Source organism: Gymnoscopelus braueri (genome assembly GCF_963280865.1).
Source record: "Gymnoscopelus braueri genome assembly, chromosome: 5".
Lineage (NCBI taxonomy): Eukaryota > Metazoa > Chordata > Actinopteri > Myctophiformes > Myctophidae > Gymnoscopelus > Gymnoscopelus braueri.
Window position 1 is genome coordinate 54,063,131 of NC_137606.1, and position 22,500 is coordinate 54,085,630.

General features: G+C 40.4%; 1 protein-coding gene and 1 pseudogene across 2 annotated transcripts in view; both read left to right on the forward strand.

Annotated features, from left to right (window-relative positions):
- The window catches only part of LOC308085994 (scavenger receptor cysteine-rich type 1 protein M130-like), a 7,227-nt pseudogene extending 1,282 nt beyond the window's left edge, over positions 1 to 5,945 (forward strand). The window contains exons 4-9 of the transcript in view: positions 5 to 121; positions 3,082 to 3,211; positions 3,296 to 3,420; positions 5,438 to 5,735; positions 5,823 to 5,908; positions 5,940 to 5,945. The product of the transcript in view is annotated as a scavenger receptor cysteine-rich type 1 protein M130-like (transcript). The remainder of the gene's footprint in view (positions 1 to 4; positions 122 to 3,081; positions 3,212 to 3,295; positions 3,421 to 5,437; positions 5,736 to 5,822; positions 5,909 to 5,939) is intronic.
- LOC308085053 (uncharacterized protein) lies at positions 5,933 to 9,619 on the forward strand. Its single transcript, XM_080428080.1, has 4 exons — positions 5,933 to 6,119; positions 8,057 to 8,506; positions 8,706 to 8,785; positions 8,913 to 9,619. The coding sequence occupies exons 1-4, from the start codon at positions 5,981 to 5,983 to the stop codon at positions 9,201 to 9,203; spliced, it is 960 nt and encodes a 319-aa protein (XP_080284206.1). The 5' UTR covers positions 5,933 to 5,980; the 3' UTR covers positions 9,204 to 9,619.
- The last annotated feature ends 12,881 nt before the right edge of the window (positions 9,620 to 22,500 follow it).

A 22,500-nucleotide genomic window follows, 5' to 3' on the forward strand; every position in this document is an offset into this window, starting at 1 on the left:
TCTAATCAGTCGTGGGTCTCAGTGTGTGAAGGTGACTTTGACCAGCAGGATGCAGAGGTGGTCTGTAGGGAGCTTGACTGTGGGGGCTCCTTCAGTCCTCCAGGGGGCGCTCTATGGAGAAGTGAATGCAACGATGTGGACCAAAGAGTTCCAGTGATGAGGCAACGAGTCTGTTCTCCTGGACTGTAGAACCTCAGACTCGAAGCTAGAAACACCTGCTCAACCTGACAAGACCTGGTTGGAACTCTCACTCTGCTCAGGTAAAAGACAAACGTAATGTATTGATTATTATTTTATAGTGAAAATATAAATATTTCACTGGTTACTCTCTTGTCTCTCTACAGAGTCTGATGATGTCAGATTGGTGGGAGGAGCCAGTTACTGTACTGGTAGACTGGAGATGAAACACCAGGGAGAGTGGAGACCAGTGGGTGGTACATCTGAGTGGAACCAGAACTCATCAGCTGTAGTGTGTAGACAGCTGGACTGTGGCTCTGCTGTTTCAATGAATAGGAGTTTGGGTTTTACAGAACAATATGTATGGGAGATTACATCTCCCTGTGTTGGTTCTGAGTCTTCACTGACGGAATGTGGAACAAATGGGTCTTTTATTCACGCTGAGAGACTGGAGGTGATCTGTTCAGGTAACAAACAATGACTTCAACAATGACAATAATCTTTACAGTCATGGATTAACCACATGAACACTACCATCCCTATTTTGGGGTGAATATTTGCAGAAGATAACTGATCTACAAGCTGACAACGCTTCACAGAGCTTGTAGATCGACTTTTCTTGGCAAAAAGATTTTGGTGTAGAGGGGTGTTAGTCTGTGTGTGTCTGTCTGTCTGTCTGTCTGTCTGTCTGTCTGTCTGTCTGTCTGTCTGTCTGTCTGTCTGTCTGTCTGAAGTAGAACATGAACGGAGCCAAAGGTCAAGTTTACTAAGTATTGAGGGTTTAACTTTAAGGGGTCAAATGTCTGAAAATACACATTAACATGAATACAAAATATTGATAGAAACATCGTGTTAAATAAACATGAATTTAAACTAAACTAATGATAGTGAAATCTATGGTATCTGCTGATATCTATGAAATCTATGAAAAAGTTTAATCTGCATCATCATTTTATATAATATGTTGGGGTCCCTGCTTCATCTCTCTCTCAGCTAAGGGGTCCTTAGCCTTAAAAACGTTGAAGACCCCTGCTATAATGGATTAATTAATCATCTGGTTCTCTCTCTCTCTCTCTCTCTCTCTCTCCAGAGTCAGTGAGGTTGGTGAATGGACTAGTTCATGTTCAGGCAGAGTGGAGGTGAAGTCTAATCAGTCGTGGGTCTCAGTGTGTGAAGGTGACTTTGACCAGCAGGATGCAGAGGTGGTCTGTAGGGAGCTTGACTGTGGGGCTCCTTCAGTCCTCCAGGGGGCGCTCTATGGAGAAGTGAATGCAACGATGCGGACCAAAGAGTTCCAGTGTGAAGGCAACGAGTCTGTTCTCCTGGACTGTAGAACCTCAGACTCAACTAGAAACACCTGCTCACCTGACAAGACTGTTGGACTCACCTGCTCAGGTAAAAGACAAACGTAATGTATTGATTATTATTTTATAGTGAAAATATAAATATTTCACTGGTTACTCTCTTGTCTCTCTACAGAGTCTGATGATGTCAGATTGGTGGGAGGAGCCAGTTACTGTACTGGTAGACTGGAGATGAAACACCAGGGAGAGTGGAGACCAGTGGATGGTAGATCTGAGTGGAACCAGAACTCATCAGCTTTAGTGTGTAGACAGCTGGACTGTGGCTCTGCTGTTTCAATAAAAAGGAGTTTGGATTTTACAGACCAATATGTATGGTGGATTCCATCCCCCTGTGTTGGATCTGAGTCTTCACTGAGGGAGTGTGGAACTGATGGGTCTTATACTTCCACCTACAGACTGGAGGTGATCTGTTCAGGTAACAAACAATGACTTCAACAATGACAATAATCTTTACAGTCATTTATTAACCACATGAACACTAACATCCCTATTTTGGGGTGAACGTTTGCAGAAAATAACCGATCTACAAACGCACAACACTTCACAGAGCTTGTAGATTGATTATTCTTAGCAAAAGGATTTGGTGGGTTTTTATCAGTGTTGGGACTAACACGTTACGTTAGTAACACGTTACGTAACGCAAATACTATTTGCGGTAACTAATAACGTAACGCGGTACCTTTTCCCATTCAGTAACGCCGTTAGAGTTACTGTGATTTAAATGGGTACGTTACTTGCGTTATGTTATGTGATCCAAATGAACTGTTTTTTGCGGAGCAGCCTTCCTCTCTCTGCCTGTCATTTAACAGGCAGAGAAGAACATTCACCAAAAATAGCAGATCTACAAGCTGCTGCGAAACGTTGTCAGCTTGTAGATCTGCGGCAAAGAGGTTTGGTGTACAGGGAAAAAAGAGCAGGCCAAGAACAGAGCCAAAGGTCAAGTTTACTAAGTATTGAGGGTATAAGGGGTCGAAAGTCTGAAAATACACATTAACATGAATCCAATATATTGATAGAAAACATCATGTTAAAAAAACATGAATTTACACTAAACTAATGATAGTGAAATCTGTGATATCTACTGATATCTATGAAATCCATTAAAAAGTTTAATATGCAACATCATTGTATATGATATATTGGGGTCCCTGCTTCATCTCTCTCTCAGCCAAGGGGTCCTTAGCCTGAAAAACGTTGAAGACCCCTGCTATAATGGATGATTTCATCACCTGGATCCTCTCTCTCTCTCTCTCTCTCTCTCTCTCTCTCTCTCTCTCTCTCTCTCTCTCTCTCTCTCTCTCTCTCTCTCTCTCTCTCTCTCTCTCTCTCTCTCTCTCTCTCTCTCTCTCTCTCTCTCTCTCCAGAGTCAGTGAGGTTGGTGAATGGGACTAGTTCATGTTCAGGCAGAGTGGAGGTGAAGTCTAATCAGTCGTGGGTCTCAGTGTGTGAAGGTGACTTTGACCAGCAGGATGCAGAGGTGGTCTGTAGGGAGCTTGACTGTGGGGCTCCTTCAGTCCTCCAGGGGGCGCTCTATGGAGAAGTGAACGCTCCAATGTGGACCAAAGAGTTCCAGTGTGAAGGCAACGAGTCTGTTCTCCTGGACTGTGGAACCTCAGACTCAACGAGAAACACCTGCTCACCTGACAAGACTGTTGGACTCACCTGCTCAGGTAAAATACAAACTTAATGTATTGATTATTATTTTATAGTGAAAATATAAATATTTCACTGGTTACTCTCTTGTCTCTCTACAGAGTCTGATGATGTCAGATTGGTGGGAGGAGCCAGTCACTGTACTGGTAGACTGGAGATGAAACACCAGGGAGAGTGGAGACCAGTGGGTGGTAAATCTGAGTGGAACCAGAACTCATCAGCTGTAGTATGTAGACAGCTGGACTGTGGCTCTGCTGTTTCAATGAAAAGGAGTTTAGGTTTTACGAGTCAATATATATGGGTGACTACATCTCCCTGTGTTGGATCTGAGTCTTCACTGAAGGAATGTGGAACAGATGGGTCTTTTTTTTCCACTGCGAGACTGGAGGTGATCTGTTCAGGTAACAAACAATGACTTCATTAATAACAATAATCTTTACAGTCATTTATTAACAACATGAACACTATATCCCTATTTTGGGGTGAACGTTTGCAGAAAATAAATGATCTACAAGCTGACAACGCTTCACAGAGCTCGTAGATCTTCTTCTTCTTCTTAGCAAAAAGTTTTTGTGTAGAGGGGTAAAAGCGGGCTATCTATATGTCTATCTATCTGTCTGTCTGTCTGTCTTCAACAATGACAATAACCGTCCGTCCGTCCGTCCGTCCGTCCGTGCGTCAGTCCGTCCGTCCGTCTGTCTGTCTAGGACTTTACTGTTACTAGTCCATACCCGTTGGGAATATGAGCATCGTTTTCATAGAACTGCTTACTTATTCCTCTGGCAAAATGTGGCAACAGTGATCCCAATCCCATAGCCTGGGGGACCATGACAACAGATGGGCATGCGCTAGCCTGGCTCCAGCCCCTGAAATCGCAAGCCTCGCATTCAGGATCTGGTGACGCTGTAAAAGGTGTGGTTTTCTCGGCTGAAAATCTAACCAGCGGCCCGGCCAAATTAGGATTGGGTTAATCCAGTATGAATCAATTGCTAAAGAGTCCCACTTTGGCCACGCCCCCTTCTCAGAAAACGGCTGCACTGAGAGGGCTTTCAGACTAAATAATGGAGTGAAACAAAATGAACATTCAGGCTGAGTGTCAGGCTAGGCATGCGCAGTAGCGGCGCAAAATATGGAAACACTGATCCCGATCCCATAGCTTGTGGGAGCATGTAGAGTTAGACCTTCCAAAAAAGGCTGATAAACAGCTTGAATTTGGGTAAAGTGAAAAACAGGCTTCCTTACGGTGGGCGTTTCCTAATGATGAATGACCATCCAAGTGTAGAGACATTGCTTCAGCCACTGAGGAGAACCAAGCACTTCAGACAGACTGACATTCTGTTCATTATATGTAGGTTTATATTATATAATGTAGGATTATTATATGTAGGATGTAGGATATGACATGGTCTGATGATGATGAGGATGATGATATTCATCATCATCATCTTGGTTATTGGTTCTGTTATTTATGTTGTTTTAATAATGTTAGCGTTAAATGTATGTTATTTGAGTTCATCTCTGTACGAGTACTTGTCTCTGTTGTGTTCAGAGTTCAGTATACACTATAATGCAATGGTCTTCAACAGGGGGTCCGGGAACCCTCGGGGGTCCTCAGTGTTACTACAGGGGGGCCGCCAAATCTTTGTGATTGTTTTTTTTTTTTTTTTTTTACATGAATCACTTGAACCCTATATTATCCTTATTCTGGGAGGAACATTCACCGAAAATAGCAGATCTACAAGCTGCTGCAACACGTTGTCAGCTTGTAGATCTGCTATTTTTGGCAAAGAGGTTTGGTGTACAGGGGGAAAAGAGCAGGCCAAGAACAGAGCCAAAGGTCAAGTTTACTAAGTATTGAGGGTTTAAGGGGTCAAATGTCTGAAAATACACATTAACATGAATCCAACATATTGATAGAAAACATCATGTTAAAAAAACATTCATTTACACTAAACTGATGATAGTGAAATCTATGATATCTACTGATATCTATGACATCTATGAAAAAGTTTAATATGCAACATCATTGTATATGCTATATTGGGGTCCCTGCTTCATCTCTCTCTCAGCTAAGGGGTCCTTAGCCTGAAAAACGTTGAACACCCCTGCTATAATGGATTAATTCATCATCTGGTTAATCTCTCTCTCTCTCTCTCTCTCTCTCTCTCTCTCTCTCTCTCTCTCTCTCTCTCTCTCTCTCTCTCTCTCTCTCTCTCTCTCTCTCTCTCTCCCCAGAATCAGTGAGGTTGGTGAATGGGACTAGTTCATGTTCAGGCAGAGTGGAGGTGAAGTCTAATCAGTCGTGGGTCTCAGTGTGTGAAGGTGACTTTGACCAGCAGGATGCAGAGGTGGTCTGTAGGGAGCTTGACTGTGGGACTCCTTCAGTCCTCCAGGGGGCGCTCTATGGAGAAGTGAAGGCTCCGATGTGGACCAAAGAGTTCCAGTGTGAAGGCAACGAGTCTGTTCTCCTGGACTGTGGAACCTCAGACTCAACTAGAAACACCTGCTCACCTGACAAGACTGTTGGACTCACCTGCTCAGGTAAAAGACAAACTAAATGTGTTGATAATTTTTTTATCATAGTGAAAATATGAATGTTTCACTGGTTACTCTCTTGTCTCTCTACAGAGTTTGATGATGTCAGATTAGTGGGAGGAGCCAGTCACTGTACTGGTAGACTGGAGATGAAACACCAGGGAGAGTGGAGACCAGTGGTTACATCTGATTGGAACCAGAGCTCATCAGCTGTAGTGTGTAGACAGCTGGACTGTGGCTCTGCTGTTTCAATGAATAGTAGTTTTGGTTTTACAGATCAAGTTGTATGGAAGATTACATCTCCCTGTGTTGGATCTGAGTCTTCACTGAGGGAATGTGGAAAACATGGTTCTGTTACCTCCACTAAGAGACTGGGGGTGATCTGTTCAGGTAACAAACAATGACTTCAACAATGACAATCTTTATAGTCATTTATTAACCAAATGAACACTACTATACTTTGGGGTGAACGTTTGCAGAAAATAACTGATCTACAAACGCACAACACTTCACAGAGCTTGTAGATCGACTATTCTTAGCAAAAGGATTTGGTTTAGAGGGGTAAAAGTGGGTTTTATAGACCCCTGTGGGACCCTGGTTAAAATATGCTGGTTAAATCTATCTATCTGTCTATCTGTCTATCTGTCTATCTGTCTGTCTGTCTGTCTGTCTGTCTGTGTAGGACTTTATTGTTTTATGACATGGTCTGATGATCATCCTGGTTGTCTGTTGTTATTTGTTCTGTTATTTATGTGTTTTGGGCGGTGAAACCGCCCCTATATGTGAGGTTTGGATATTTGCACACCAAATCCTGCGCTGTGATTGGCCACCAGTGTACCCCCCTAACCTTGCACCGTGATTGGCCAATCACAGTCTATTCAGGACTGTGATTGGCTAGGGAAACATGACACATGTGCATAGCCCTAAAAATAGGACTATGCACTTAAAAAAAACACATTTATGGGTTTTTTTAAGTGAATCACACTCCATTCAGTATTGTGATTAGCTAGCAAGACACCGCCTACTTCACACTGGGTGTGATTTTTTAATAAAATGTTAGAGTTAATTGTATATTATTTGAGTTCATCTCTGTACAAGTACTTGTCTCTGTTGTGTTCAGAGTTCAGTATACACTATAATGCAATGGTCTTCAACAGGGGGTCCGGGATCCCTCAGGGGTCCTCAGTGTTACTACAGGGGGGCCGCCAAATCTTTGTGATTGATGTCTTTATTTATGTTTTACATTAATCACTTAAACCCTATATTTTCCCTATTCTGGGAGTAATATTCACCAACATAGCAGATCTACAAGCTTCTACGAGGCGTTGTCAGCTTTTAGATATGCTATTTTTGCCAAAGAGGTTTTTTGTAGAGGGAAAAAGAACAGGCCAGAAACACAGCCAAAGGTCAAGTTTAAGAAGTATAGAGGGTATGGAAGAATACACGTTAACATGAATCTTACATACTGACATCATGTTAAAAGTAAGGTAACACACTACGCGTGTGTGTGTGTGTGTGTGTGTGTGTGTGTGTGTGTGTGTGTGTGTTTGTGTGTTTGTGTGTGTGTGTGTGTGTGTGTGTGTGTGTGTGTGTGTGTGTGTGTGTGTGCGTGCGTGCGTGCGTGCGTGCGTGCGCGTATGTATGTACTGTATGTATGCACATACATACGTACGTACATATGTATGGTTTTACAGTGGAGTGCGTATAATCCAGCAATCAACCAAGAATCTGCGTCGCTTTTTATGGAACATAATGATAACATTATGCCTAGTCTAGGGGTGTAAACACGATGTTATGTTCTAGTCTATTAGGGTGCCTAAGACAACATTTTCCCCAGGTCTCGAGCGGACACAATGACAAGTGTTTAACCAATCCAAAGGAGCCATCCAGGCTCCTGTTGAATCAAGATCATAAAACTAATTTACTAGTAAATAAAAGGTAATTACGTAAAGGGTATTTACTAATAAATACCCTTTATTTTGCGGTTACCAAGTTTTTTTTTCACAGAATGAAATATTTTATGGTCATTATTCACCAGGAGCCTGGACGGCTTGATTCTAGGCTTAAAATTATTTATATAAATAATGTTAGAATTCTCTGGAAAAATAAATGGGCATTTTTTTGTGGAACCACAAAATGGCCACCACTGCTATGCCCTACAGTACATACCAAAACAGAAATATAAAAAAATACACGACCATAGTTGTAACAACAAATGAAACCAAAACATAACAGAATGGTTGGAATAAATTGTAACATATCTGCTAAATGTGGTATGTCTGTTTCTATATCTGCTGCTTCAGCCAATCACCTCTGTCTTGTTACAGATCTGCTTTTTAAGCCAATCATCACCCTCATCCCCTCCATAAACGGGGTTTCTGAGGGCCAGCAGCAGGGACAGCAGGTGTTGGAGGGGTCTGGCTTCACGATCAGCTGCTCCGTCCAGCCACAGTACCCAGGAGGCTCCTTCCACCTCACCTTCACTGAATTCAACACAACACACACCCACACCCAGCCAGCTGTCAATCACTCTGCCGACTTCCTGTTTCCTGCAGCAAACCACACCCACCAAGGAAACTACAGCAGTTTCAGCACGACACAAAACTACACCCAGCCAGCTGTCAATCACTCTGCCAACTTCCTGTTTACTGCAGCAGACCACACCCACCAAGGAAACTACAGCTGTGTTTATCACGTCAATGTTGTTATAAATCACACCGGTGTTTATTCTCATAACTTCTCCTCTGAGAGCGAGATCCTCTCTCTCACAGTCACAGGTAACCTGAATGAAATGGACTTTTCTAGTAACAACATGAATCACAATCAAAGAAGCACACTCAGAAAATTACATTAATTTAGAAAGAGAATTTCGCCAACTGTACGATGTATATCAAATTACCAAATAAATGCTTTTTTATTAGAGCTGTTCCTTACATGATGTGTGGTGATGTTCTAACGCTCGTATTTCTCTCACAGCTTCCCATCTGACAGCTAACATCTTTAAAGTTACATTCTTAATGCTGTTGCTGCTGGTGATAATCAGTGTCCTCTGGAAGGTAATGTTTAAATCTTTATTCTTTACAAGACTGCAATGTAAATGAAGTAGTTACAATGTTACTTACTATAAGAAGAACCTGATCTGTTACCAGTAAGATAAAGTTGGATGCTGCTGTGTTTCTCCAGGCCATCAGAAGGCAGAGGACAGGAGCGGAGAACGTCGAGTTGGTTTATTATAATGTAGGACGGGATAATGTTGAGATAGTTTACTATAATGTTGCTGGTTCCGCTGCTGAAGCTGAAGAAGAAGAAGAATACCACCAGTATGAAGAGATAGATCTCCAAGGTGTTTCTGAAGCTGGACCCAGTGAAGAGACGGAACACCACCAGCACACAGAGATAGATCTCCAAGGTGTTTCTGAAGCTGGACCCAGTGAAGAGACAGAATACCACCAGTATGAAGAGGTGGATGTCTAAGCAGGTTCTGAAGCTGGACCCAGTGAAGATGCAGGAGTCCAGGACACAGAGGAAGGATCTCCCTGGAACTCAGATAACATTCATCACATCACCTCAGTCTTACCAACATTACCCAGGTGACATCACTCATGTAAACTGACTTTATACTATAGAGACTACATGCAGCCACGTTGGCGCCACAACTCCAGTTAGGTTCAATAAATAGATGTAGTTGATCTTACTGAGTAATAACTATTACTGAGCTTATCCAAGACCTGGGAGAGAGTTTAGCCAAGACCCACTTTTAAACATGTCCTACCTGCCTCTGTATGGCTTTCTGTAAGAAATATCACAAAAGACATCCAAAACCAGTTCATAGATTGTCACACAGTGAACCACCAGAGTCTGAGCTAGAGATATATTGATCTGTTGTATGGATCTGGTTGGGTTGTAAGATCTGTTTCTATTGGGAAAATAGAACTCACAGGTTTGTTGATGAATTATATTACATATAATGTTTACATGTTTTTTGTATACACTTACTTTTAGATGTTCAAGGAGATTCATAAGCACTGTTTTTAAGAATTGTAATAGTATTAAGTTAGCATTATCATTTTGATGTCAATATATTTGTATTCTGTTCTCATGTATTTTTAGGAACAAGTTATGAGCAGTAAGCTATAGTGTACATAGTATGTTATTGTTTCAGGGGATTTATAAGCATTGCTTTTGAGAGTATTTTAATAGCAATAAGTTCACATTATCATGTTATTGTCAATAAATAGATGGGTTTCCTGTTTGTAAACATGAGAGGATGATGCGCGCGTAGTGGAGGGTTGAGCAGTAGAGGGCGCTATTACCCGCAGCAGCTCTAGTCAAATGTACATACATAAAAGAAATGGTCTTCACCGGGTTTAATGACGTTTTTTTTTTGTAATATCTTCTTTACTCAATAAAAATGATTTGTCGGAAGTTGGATCTGTTTGTATATAATAGCAGCATTATGCCTATTATGGCTAAAATAGCAGCATTATGCCTATCTAAATCCCGAAAATAACAACAGAGTGAATGGCGCTTCCGGTTCGTTCTACCACCCGCATGCGCAGATTGCGCACTCTGCTCTGTGATGACGTCGCGCGGAAACCCATCTATAGCATTTGCATTATTTGTTATGTATTTTTTTTAAGAACCAGATTAGTTATGAACAGTAAGCTCTATGTTATTGTTTAAGATGATTTATGAGACCATTATGAAACCATTCATATGGTCCATTATGAAACCATTCATATGGTCCATTATGAAACCATTAAAAATAAAGTTTGATGACACTTTTATTCTTACAGCTTCAAACATTTGAATTCATTAAAAACATGTAATGTTAGTTTTTTCTTTGAACCTTGAGAAATAAAAAAAAATACTTTATGAAAATAAAGAGTCCAATGTGTCTAGATCAGGGGTGTTCAATGATTTTCAGGCCAAGGACCCCTTAGCTGAGAGAGATAAAGCAGGGACCCCCTCTACATATTGTATAGATGAGAGAGAGATAAAGCAGGGACCCCCTCTACATATTGTATAGATGAGAGAGATGAAGCAGGGACCCCCTCTATGTAATGCTTCAAGGGACCCTTGAAGCATTACATTTAGTTTGACTCAGTTCCACAGTTAAATATTGTGAAAATAGCCGATCTACAAGCTCACAACGACAATTGTTGCCTCTTTCCTCTATTATTTGACAATCTGGCCAATGTTTGACCAGTTATTATAGTATAGTTTGTTGATGACCTTTGATGCAGTAATGGTCTTTTCTTTAATTTCCGGTATTAAAGTCCGGTATTAAGATTTTACTTCAGTAAAAGTACAAAAGTATCACAAAGTACTAGACGATCTACAAGCTCACAACTTGCGACGCGTTGTGAGCTTGTAGATCTGCTATTTTCAAATAGCCGAAGTATACAGGGATAAAGTGGTTAATGCATGTTTTGTAATAATAATACAAATCTACAAAGTAACTGAAGTAACTAAACTTTTCAAATAATTGTAGTGGAGTAAAAGTACGATATTTGTAATACGTGTCAATTTGGGGGTCCTTGACATGAAACAGTTTGAGAACCATTGGTGTAAGATGTTGTAGGTTAGGAATAAAATCTTAAAATGGGAAGAGATGAGCAGTGGTGGACATAGTAAAAAAAAATTAGTAGGCCTACTTTTCCCTCCACTGCTTGCAGCCCTTCAACTGGTTACCTGCAAGTTTTAGAATAGATTTTAAGATTTGACTGCTTTTTTTTAAAAGCCCTAAATGGTCTGGCTCCTTCATATTGTGATCCAGCAGGGCCCTGTTGACGGTTCCAAAGTCTCGCCTTAAGGACGACCAGGCTTTTGCCGTGCTTTATCGCACAGCTTTTTCTTAATTTATGAACTTGTTGTACTATTTATGACATTTCTGATCTTTATTTTACATTGTACTGTTGTTATTGTAAAGCACTTTGTAACTTGTTTTCGAAAGGTGTCATATAAATCAAGTTATTATTATTATTATAAAATAGTTAACTTAAATCTCTTAATCCTCTTCATTATCTAAATGAACTTATCTTATGGAACATTTTCTTTTGCCTGCTAAATGACTGAAAAATTCCATATTTTATTAATTAACGCATATAAACTGAATAAAGTTGTGAAATACAGTTCAGTACAGCTTCACAACTCAGACTGGTTCACCATGCGTCACTTCAAGCTATACAACAGAAGTCCTATAGTGCTCTCTAGTGGCCTGGCATTAGCATTAACCTTCACAGGACAATATTAAAACTTTATACTATTATTATCACCAGCTATTATTTCTACACAAAAGCAAAGTGCGTAACAGCAAAAAATATAGTCTGCAGGGGTGATGCAACTTTGATGATGGAGAGGACCACTATATTTACACACTCACTCCAGGGGGCCACATTGCATAATGTCGGGCAGACACCTCTTATCTCCGTATTTAATTGTATTTTTTTCGTAAATTATTTAATCGCCGTTCTAGGTTACACAATAGTAGCAAAAATAGCTGATCTACAAGCTCAAAACGTGTCGCAGTGCGACGCGTTTTGAGCTTGTAGATCTGCTATTTTTTAATTGGAATCCAGATAATTGTTTTGCTATTTTTGAATTGGAATCCTGAAAAGTTACATTTTTATTTAATTTCAAATGCATTTAGTTATACTTATGTTAACTTTATGAACTTAAATACAAATACCTTGGACAAAAAAAAGACAAGCAGTCATGTTTGGAATCGTAACAGCTGAAATCAATAATTTATCAGTATTCCGATATTAACCTGTGGGCCGCATTAAGTGAAGGTGGGGCCACATGTGGCCCCCGGGCCACCAGTTGCCCATGTATGGTCTGTAGTAATGATAACTTGGGTGTTAACTCAACTATTCTACTATAGAATTATCAAAATAGTAATTTGTTTGACGTCATAACTGCAATAGAACAGAATAACTCATTCAAAACACTGCTGCCAGGATATTAAAGGGATAGTTCACCCAAAACATTACTTATTTTCTATCAATTACACACCCCATGAAGCCTTGAATTCATGGAGATTTTTTAGGTTTTGTCGCGTTCCTAGGACAATAATTTGATGACCGGCGGAAAGATGCGTCTGCGGTAGGAGACTCAAAGCAGACTCTTAGGAATGCGACAAAAACTGAACAATCTCCATGAATTCAAGGCTTCAGGGTGACTAATCGATAGGAAAAAAGTCATTTTCGGGGAAAATGAACTATCCCTTTAAGTGATTTTAAAAGCAAGTACTCCAGGCTCGGGTAGCACGGTTTAACTCAAGTACCAATTTCACTGTGCAACTAACTTACAATTGTACCGTAGTTGAGTAATATTTCACCAGGAGTATCTATACTTTGACTGGAGTAACTGGAGTCGAGTACTTAAATGCACCATTTACCACTTTCGCATGACATTATAAATCATTGCACAACAGTTCAAAAGAAGTGACACAAAATACAACGTTTTATTTCAGAATAAATTCTCAATGGCACAGTACATAACCAAATATACATATACATGTGTAGGCTTTAGTTTTCTTTCATTAAATTAATATATATATATATATATATATATATATATATATATATATATATATATAGTTCCTTTAATATTTTTCTTTTTTAATTAACGTATACTCTGCAGTTAGATTTTTTTACATGACATCAATGCAAAATACGTTATAATTTAATAAATTAAGGGCATATTAACAGAGAGAAGGCTGCAGGGTGTTTATAGGCATTTACCTACGACAAGCTAAACGATACATCTAAATTCTTCCTTCTGTTCTGATACGCTATAACTCTATGAGAAAATGACCGCCAATCGGATTAAAATGCTTTTTATTGAACAATACAGAAGTTACGGGTACTTATACCCACCCGAAGTAAATTGTAACATCCGTGGCCACGGAATAAAAACTTTACATTTGAAATCCGAACGTTTATGTAGATGTACGGGCTGTAAATGGAGAAAGTGCAAAAAACAGGTTGAAGTTTCGTCATGACTGTCATAATATGACCGTCATGTAATGCTGCTTTACATTTAGTAGCAGCAAGCGAACTATAGTAACTTGTAAACAACCCAGTGACAAACCTATATTATTATTATTCATAATAATAATATTCACATTATTGTCTGAGCGTAAAGCTCTCATTCTATCAGCTGTCCACGTCGCTGACAAACGCGTCTCCTCTCCTCCTCTCTCAGTGCAACAAGTGAACACAATGCTATGTTCCACAAATGTGCTCAATCCTGCGCAAAATATCTGATCTTCAAGCATAAAACAGTTGCTGCGTGACAAGCTGTATGCTTGTAGATCCTATCTTTTTCCACCGCTTTGCAGTGAAAGGGAAAGTGGAAAATGGGTCGCCAAATTTTGCGAGAGAAATAAGTCAGGTCTATGAAAATGTTACTGCATGCGTCGTTGTGCCCTCACTGCCCTGAGAAAACAGTTAGGCATGAATGGGGTAATAGCCGAGGCTAATTTGCAACACCAGTCCCTGGTTAGACCTTTCTATATAAATATATACCTAATAAAAATGCATGAAGCTCTAATCTAAACAAGTATGAAAATATATGTATATCTGCAAAGTAACTAGTAACTAAAGTTTTCAAATAATTGTAGTGAAGTAAAAGTACAAGATTTGCCTCTGAGCTGTAGTGGAGTAGAAAAGTATTACCATTATAATGTAATTATATATATAATTATAATATTAATAATAATAGAAAGACGCGAAAAACAAGCCCAAAGTCGCTTATAATAAGCAGACATGGCAACATGGACTCGCTGCTGCGTAGGGAGTCTGCTCGTCTACGGGCCGCTCTGCTGGGGTCTAGAGGTGTCAACTGCTCTTGCCTGGGGGAGAGAGGGGGAGAGCAGTCAATTTAGCCGAAATATAACGGTTGGGATGGTATATATGGTATATATTTCATATTTATAATACGTTTCAGAAGAAAAAAAAAACGGAGATGATTTGAAACAAATATTTAGGAAAAGTCATGAAAGGGGAACTTTCTCAGAGCTTCATGAGAGAAGATAATCCACTTTAAATTCTCAAAATCGGTCATATTGATAGCTTAGTCATGCAAGTGTTAAACACTTAAACACCCTATAGTTGACCGGAGTTCCCCCGGGCTCTTTACTAGGCCCCCTGGTGTTTTTATTTATTTTACGCTTTACACTAGGGCCCTATTTTCGCCGGTGCCTTACCCATTATCCCTAAACTTCTTTGCCATTTTTTACAATAAAATAATATATTTTTCAAATAGTTCAAATAGCCGATCTACAAGCTCACAACGTATTGATGTAGATCGGCTAGTTGAACTATTTGAAAATGTTTTTAAAAATAGTAAAACATGGCAAAGAAGTTTAGGGATAATGGGTAAGGCACCGGCAAAAATATGGCCCCTAAATATCTTTGCCGAAAATAGCCAATTTACAAACTTGTAGATTTGCTTTAATGTTGGCCCAAAAATAGGGACGCTATAGGATTCAAGTGGTCAAATTAAACACCTTCACGCCTCCCATCTTTTACGTCATCACAGATCTACAATAACAGAACATGTGTACTGGTCTATGAAATCTGACTCCGGTTCGGTTATAATAGATGAACGTTTTCTAAGGTCCCTGTGTCAACCAAAGTATTTTTTTTTTGTTTTTGTTTTTTTAAACAAGGCGCTTTTGTCCTAACGACTGGAATCGAAAATATTTCAACTCTGGGTGACCAGATAAAATGGCCAGACGTGAACACGTAGCGCAGAATAGACACTCAGCCCCATTGAAAACTATTCAAAACACTCGCTGTGCTCAGGGCGAGAAACAAACAAAGCAAACAAACAAACAATAAAAAAACGCCTTGGTGAACACAGCCCCTAAAAAAATTACTGGAAACCAAACAGTACTTCTTCCCTGACACTTGGACTTCCTGTGTTTTTTAAGATCACATTACAGCTTTGCTCAGCCAATGGGAATGCTTCTCTATAAAACTAATAGTACACAGAGATTCTCCCACAGATCTAACAAGTTGCCTTATTTGGTCACAAAATAAAAAATAAAGAAAAAAAAGATGCTGACCGTAGTACTGTATGAGTTTAAGCCTTTACATGGTGAATGAGGTCACAAACGTTGAGTTCATGTAAAATGCTGTTGATGTCCAGTAGCTTACTGTATAGCAGTTTAATGGCACATGGAGAGCTTAAGGTACAACCAGTTGTCCTTGTTCACAACTGGCTTTGACATTTTATTTAAGAGTGTCTGCTAAATGCCTAAATTGCAAATTGAACAGGCACATAAAGGTCACATCGAGAAGGAATCAGGTTTCAAACTCCTAGCTTTGCCAACAGAGGAGATGAAGTTCTACCGGCTAAACCGGTATTTAGTTTGGTAAGGCGTAGCTTCAGTAGTTGCGGTTTGAAGGTGACATCTTGATTAGAACGTCAACATGCGTATAGATGTGATGTAAGGTATGATAAATGGAACGATGCGGAACAATGGAAAAACAAACTTGAGAGTCAAAACATCATGTACCCGCATGCAGGGCAGTTTGGCACCAATTCATGTTTTTGCCCGTGGTTGCTCAGAGTTTGAGAGACGGAGAGAGTGCAATTGATTATTGGCTGATCAGAAAAACACAACTGGTACAAGAAATTAACAACAAGACTGCAGATACAGAGAGAGAAAGTTTGACACATTAAAGTTGTTGTTGTTGTTGTTGTTGTTGTTGTTGTCTCCACCAGGCCGAAGGCATGGCCGAGACAATAGGTGTGTGTTTGTGTGTGTGTGTGTGTGTGTGTGTGTGTGTGTGTGTGTGTGTGTGTGTGTGTGTGTGTGTGTGTGTGTGTGTGTGTGTGTGTGTGTGTGTGTGTGTGTGTGTGTGTGTGTGTGTGTGTGTGTGTGAGAGAGAGAGAATTAATGCTTTAAAAACATGCAGAGCGCAAAATACCCATTTTTATGGCTAAGCTTCAATAACATTAATCACACAAAAAACATGATTTCTGGTGGAGCCTTATTGTGCAGAGATATTGTGCACAGATACAGCAGATATGACAGGCAAGGCAAGTTAATTTGTTTTGCATATTGCAACAACGTTGTTGTCAGGCAGAAACGTATCTCTATATTTCAACTTTTGATGTTGTTAAATTAAAGCATTTCTTCATCATACAAGAGTGTCGCAAAAATGTATAGTGAAAATAGCAGATCTACAAGCTCACAACAACGCCCAGGCTATTTTCACTGTTTTGAATGGTTTTTTAAAAATATATTAAAAAAGGAAGGGTTTTAAGACTCAGGTTTCCAACCGACAGCAACGCCAATTCAATGTGCTTTACGCAAAACATCAAACAAATGAAACACATTATAAAATTACATATAAAATGACATAATGACATAAAATGACATTAGAATACAATATAAACCTCTCCAGACCATGATTGCAGCTTTGTTGAAAGAAATGCAAATGCCCCCTTTCAATATTGGAGTGAGGGTGGTTTTGTGGGTCATTGAGTTAAATTTGGTAAAATCACCATTTGCTCAGGGCTGGCACTTAATTGGCAGCATTCAAGAGAATTGCTGGAACTTGAATGCAGCATGTTATTCTGTTGAAAGAAATGCTCCCTGTGTCTATGCCATACGCCGCATCTCCAGTAAAGGCTTGATTATACTTAGTTGACCGCGGTGTCGCGCACCAAATGTAGTCACAACGTGTCGCTCTGCAATGCTTGTAGATCGGCTATTTTTGCTATTTTCAAATTCTGTACAAGCTCCCAAGGTTTTGCGGTTTAAAAACAATCATAAGAACAGAGAATATAGAACAACCTGGATAACAAGACTCCATGTCAAAGATCATAAGTTGCAGGGTAACAATAAAAAACGAGACAAACAGTTAACACTTAGCAACACTGTGTGTGTGTGTGTGTGTGTGTGTGTGTGTGTGTGTGTGTGTGTGTGTGTGTGTGTGTGTGTGTGTGTGTGTGTGTGTGTGTGTGTGTGTGTGTGTGTGTGTGCGTGCGTGCGTGTGTGTGCGCGCGTGTGTGTGCGTGTAATATAAGCATCCACAGACCTGAGAATTAAAACACATAAGGCATGAAACGAACTATAACAAAACATCTAGTAATAATAATGATATTAATAGCTATTATGCGTGTGGGTCACAGAGATCCAATCTCACGCGACGTCCCATCCTCGTCTCACTGGATCCATCATCACACTATCCTCTGGACTAACCTTGCGAGTGCAGAGAGAGCGCCACTCTTTCTTAAACTCTGTGTTGCGATAGATTACGGTGGCTGCGTCAGCCGATGGAGTGACCATCATCAGAATTAACAGCAGGAGCTCTGGGTACGTTTTATCCAGGAAAGACATGGTAATACAGTAGGGCAGCGGCAACATCTGCACCAAGAACATGCCGAGGTAGCAGCCCATGTTACACACTGCTCTACACTTCCTCTGGCATAGACCCGGCGACACCTTGTACGCCGCTCGAAGGATCAGCAAATCGTAAATAATGACGGAGATAAACATTATGCAACCAGGCGGAACGCAAAGAAGCCACATGTCTTTAGAAGTCAGCTCTTTGAGTTTCTCCAACGTCAACAGGTCACACATCAATGTGTCCAAGTGCTTTTCAACAAAGTCAAACTTGTAGTTGATGAGCGCTTGTTGATAAGTGTTCAAAATCAAAACTATGGTCCAGATCACACCCAAAGCCCAGCAAACGTGACGAGTCCTGACGATCCTGAGGTAGTGGATTCCATGGCAGATGTTCAGACGTTCAGCTGCCAGTAAGGTCCAAATCAGCAGGCATGCTAACCTAAAATTGTCTAATAAAGGTACAAAACCAATGCACCATTTGCTTAATATTACAGTTTTTCCCCTTATCACACTGGGCAGCAGATGTACACATGGAGTAATGGCCATATTAATATATCACATACCGCTACATTTGCCAGAATGATGTACTGAGGTTGCTTGGTATTTCTGCGTCTTAACGCCAAATACAGGAGGTAGCAATCTATTGAAACAGGGAACACGAACAAACCCAAAAGACAGACGAGGAACCCTGTTAGGCGTTCAAAGCTTGGGAAGATTTCCCAAAAGTTACTTTCACGCTCATCTTCATCGCTTCTTCTGTCATTGCACGGCATGTTGGAGCATCAAAATCAAAATGACTCAAAGTTCACGCTGTTGAACAGAGAATAATCCCACAAGAACGAGTGGCAAAGTCTCAAAGTGGTCTTCTGTAAATGCGATGGGTCAGGGGCTTTATTTTGTAAACTCCTTTTTTCAGAGGAGGAGTTATATGGCTTGCCCACCAATGGTACAGTAGCAGTTCAAAAGTTCAAAGTTGAAGGAGTTCAAAATCAACATTGTACCACCCTTCAGCCATGTCTTTGTCGTCCTGACTCATGGACCCTATAACCTCATGGCTATTTGTATCTGGATATCTGAATACAATTTATTTTATTATTATCATCATCATTATTTATTCATTTATTTTGGGTATCGTTCTTTTCATTTTCATTTACGATGTGATATGTGGGGATTGCACTGTAGTTAGTAATGTAGCCAACCTGTCATGATTTCCCTCAGATTGGGAGAAATAGCCCAAGCTGCTCTGCCTTTTTTGCCAGTAGGTCTAAAATACAGAGGAAATACAGAGGTGGCTCAGTGGCTCAGCCACTGAGCCACATGAAACAGAAATATTATATTATATTTTAACGTTTTTTGTTTTTTTCGGAAATGAATGCCCAACTTGATCATATACTACAGAGTCACACAAAAGCATAACAAATAGCAGACCTACAAGCTCAAAACATGGCACGACGCGTTTTGAGCTTGTCGTTCTGCTATTTTTCCTATTTTTTTAATTTGAATCCTGAAAAGTAACGGTTTTGGACGTAATAAGGTTTGGACAAAATAGGGACATATGGAGTGTAGAAATGAAACCCCCAAGGGTCCATTCGTTTCACTCTCAGAGTTTCAGACCCGTTAAGGGTCCATTTGGACCCCTTGGTGGTCCCCGGAACTGAAGTTGAGAAACTGTGTTTCTACACCAGCTATTTACTGTAACAGCACCTGTTACAATAGGCTCTATGCACAGCAGCCATATTGGAAAGAAATTGGGCCTCTTCCTTACTTCCTTCACAGGTCTAAGGTCTTACCAATGATACTGATGAAGGCTCTGTTCCATTTAGTGTAGCATAGTGGTTCTCAAACCTTTTAATTACAAGGACCCCTATAACTCTGAGAGTGTACAAATGGAACCAAATGGACCCTTACGGGTCCATTTGGTTCCATTTGTACACTCTCAGAGTTACACACCCATAAGGGGGCCATTTAGAACCCCCTCAAGGAACCATAAGGGTCCCTGGACCACACTTTGAGACCCGCTGGTGTGGCAGAGTGTTTCCAGTGAGCCAACATGCAACAATGTCCAGCAAAAAATGATACAAAAGGGTGGGGTGGCTCACACTGGGTGACTCATGTGTCTGTACCAGTCTCCTTCTCTTATGTAACAACAATATAACATCAATTAGTCATCTCATAGGTATGCCTGTAGAAAACATATTTTCTCAATGCCCAATGCTATCTTAGTGACCTAGTTTATATTTCTGTTCAGACCCCGCACGCACGCACACACGCACACACACGTACGTACGTACGTACATACATACATACATACATACATACATACACACACACACACACACACACACACACACACACACACACACACACACACACACACACACACACACACACACACACACACACACACACACACACACACACACACACACACACACACACACACGCACACCACATTATTCAAAATATGTTCTAAATAAACATAAAATTACAAGTTTCCCACTTTCAGAAAATAGATGTATCATGGACCTCCGATTGAGATTGTGTTTAAGCAATCTCTCAATGGCAAAACTATGAACGCTTATCAATTATGGGAATTTATAATTGATTAAAAGCTAGGGGAAGTTACCGGCAACACCCTTTTTTTTACAATATGATTTCACTTCCTTACTGGAAAGTAGCTGCTGTCTTTGGAATGTCAAATGACAAAGAAATATGAGAGCAATCAGGATTGACAGCTTATCATGTAGCATTGTGACTAGTATACAGACCCATGTGGGACTCCTGACAATGAAGTATAGGGCTTACATAGCCGCGCGAAGACGTTCTAGGTTAAGGGTGCTGTTTGCGCACACGTGCATGCACGCGTCTAGTGTGCATCTAAAATTGCGCCTAAAATTGCGGCATTATTCCGGATTTGATACTTTTTTTTAATTTATTTTGTTACTTTAATTCGGTTAATTCGGTTCCAGAACACATATTGCACTAAATCCCCCCCCCCCCCCCCCAAATAACGACCAACAACAACAGGCACATTATGCAAAAAAAATTTCTTTATTTTATTTGTTTTAAATGTTTTTATTTGTTTCAGGGGGTGCTGTAGCCCCCCACCTAGCACCCATACTTCCCGCGGCTATGAGGGCTTAAGTGATTAAATGTAAAAAAGTTATAGATATTACGAAATATATTATATTTATTATTGTTAAGCTAAATTAATTGCTAACAAAATAATACAATCATGTTGTTTAGCATAATAGCATAGCATTATTTCAGGAGTCCCGTTGAGACTGTTGTATTGAGGGCCACATTTTGGTGATGCTGTATGTAGGGAAGAGAAAAGCACAGGACTGGATGAATGTGTGCGTGCGTGCGTGCGTGCGTGCGTGCGTGCGTGCGTGCGTGCGTGCGTGCGTGCGTGCGTGCGTGTGTGCGTGCGTGCGTGTCACAAGTGTGTGTGAGTGCGGGCGCAGGCATGCATGCAGAGTAACTTTTAGATGCATGTTATTATGTCAAGAACCACCGGGCTAATGCATTGTAAACTGGTTGGTCCTTGAAATGAAAAAAGCCCAAACCCCTCAAACGTCCCTCCACCCTTTTTAATTCCTGTCCTAGTCATACAGGAATATTTAGGTATTTATATTTCATTAATGCATCTGTATCTGTTTGACTCTCGTGTTTTCTTTGCTATTGTTCCATTAACATTCCGTACACACCTACGCATGGAATCATACCAATGTTCAGAGACATTATCATCAGCATAATTATTGAAGCTTATTGCCAAACAGAAACCTACACAACTTGATCTCACTCTTGTCCTCATGTAACCCTGTGTCCTCTGCCAAGCCAACAGTCTGTATACTAATAACCATAAAACATTATAATAACAACTCACCCACCATTGTAACTGTTATGCTAGGATGGACAATCCAACTACAGCAAGTACACGATCAAAACACACACACACACACACACACACACACACACACACACACACACACACACACACACCTTTCTTCATGCACGCACATTTGAACCTTTTATTTATGTCCACACAAAGGAGAGCATACAAGGACACAAATATTAAAGGTGCACACACGCACGCACGCACACACACACACACACACACACACACACACACACACACACACACACACACACACACACACACACACACACACACACACACACACACACACACACACACACACACACACACACACAGAGTTACACACCCATAAGGGGGCCATTTAGAACCCCCTCAAGGAACCATAAGGGTCCCTGGACCACACTTTGAGACCCACTGGTGTGGCAGAGTGTTTCCAGTGAGCCAACATGCAACAATATCCAGCAAAAAATGATACAAAGGGGTGGGGTGGCTTCATGTGCTCGTCTCACACTGGG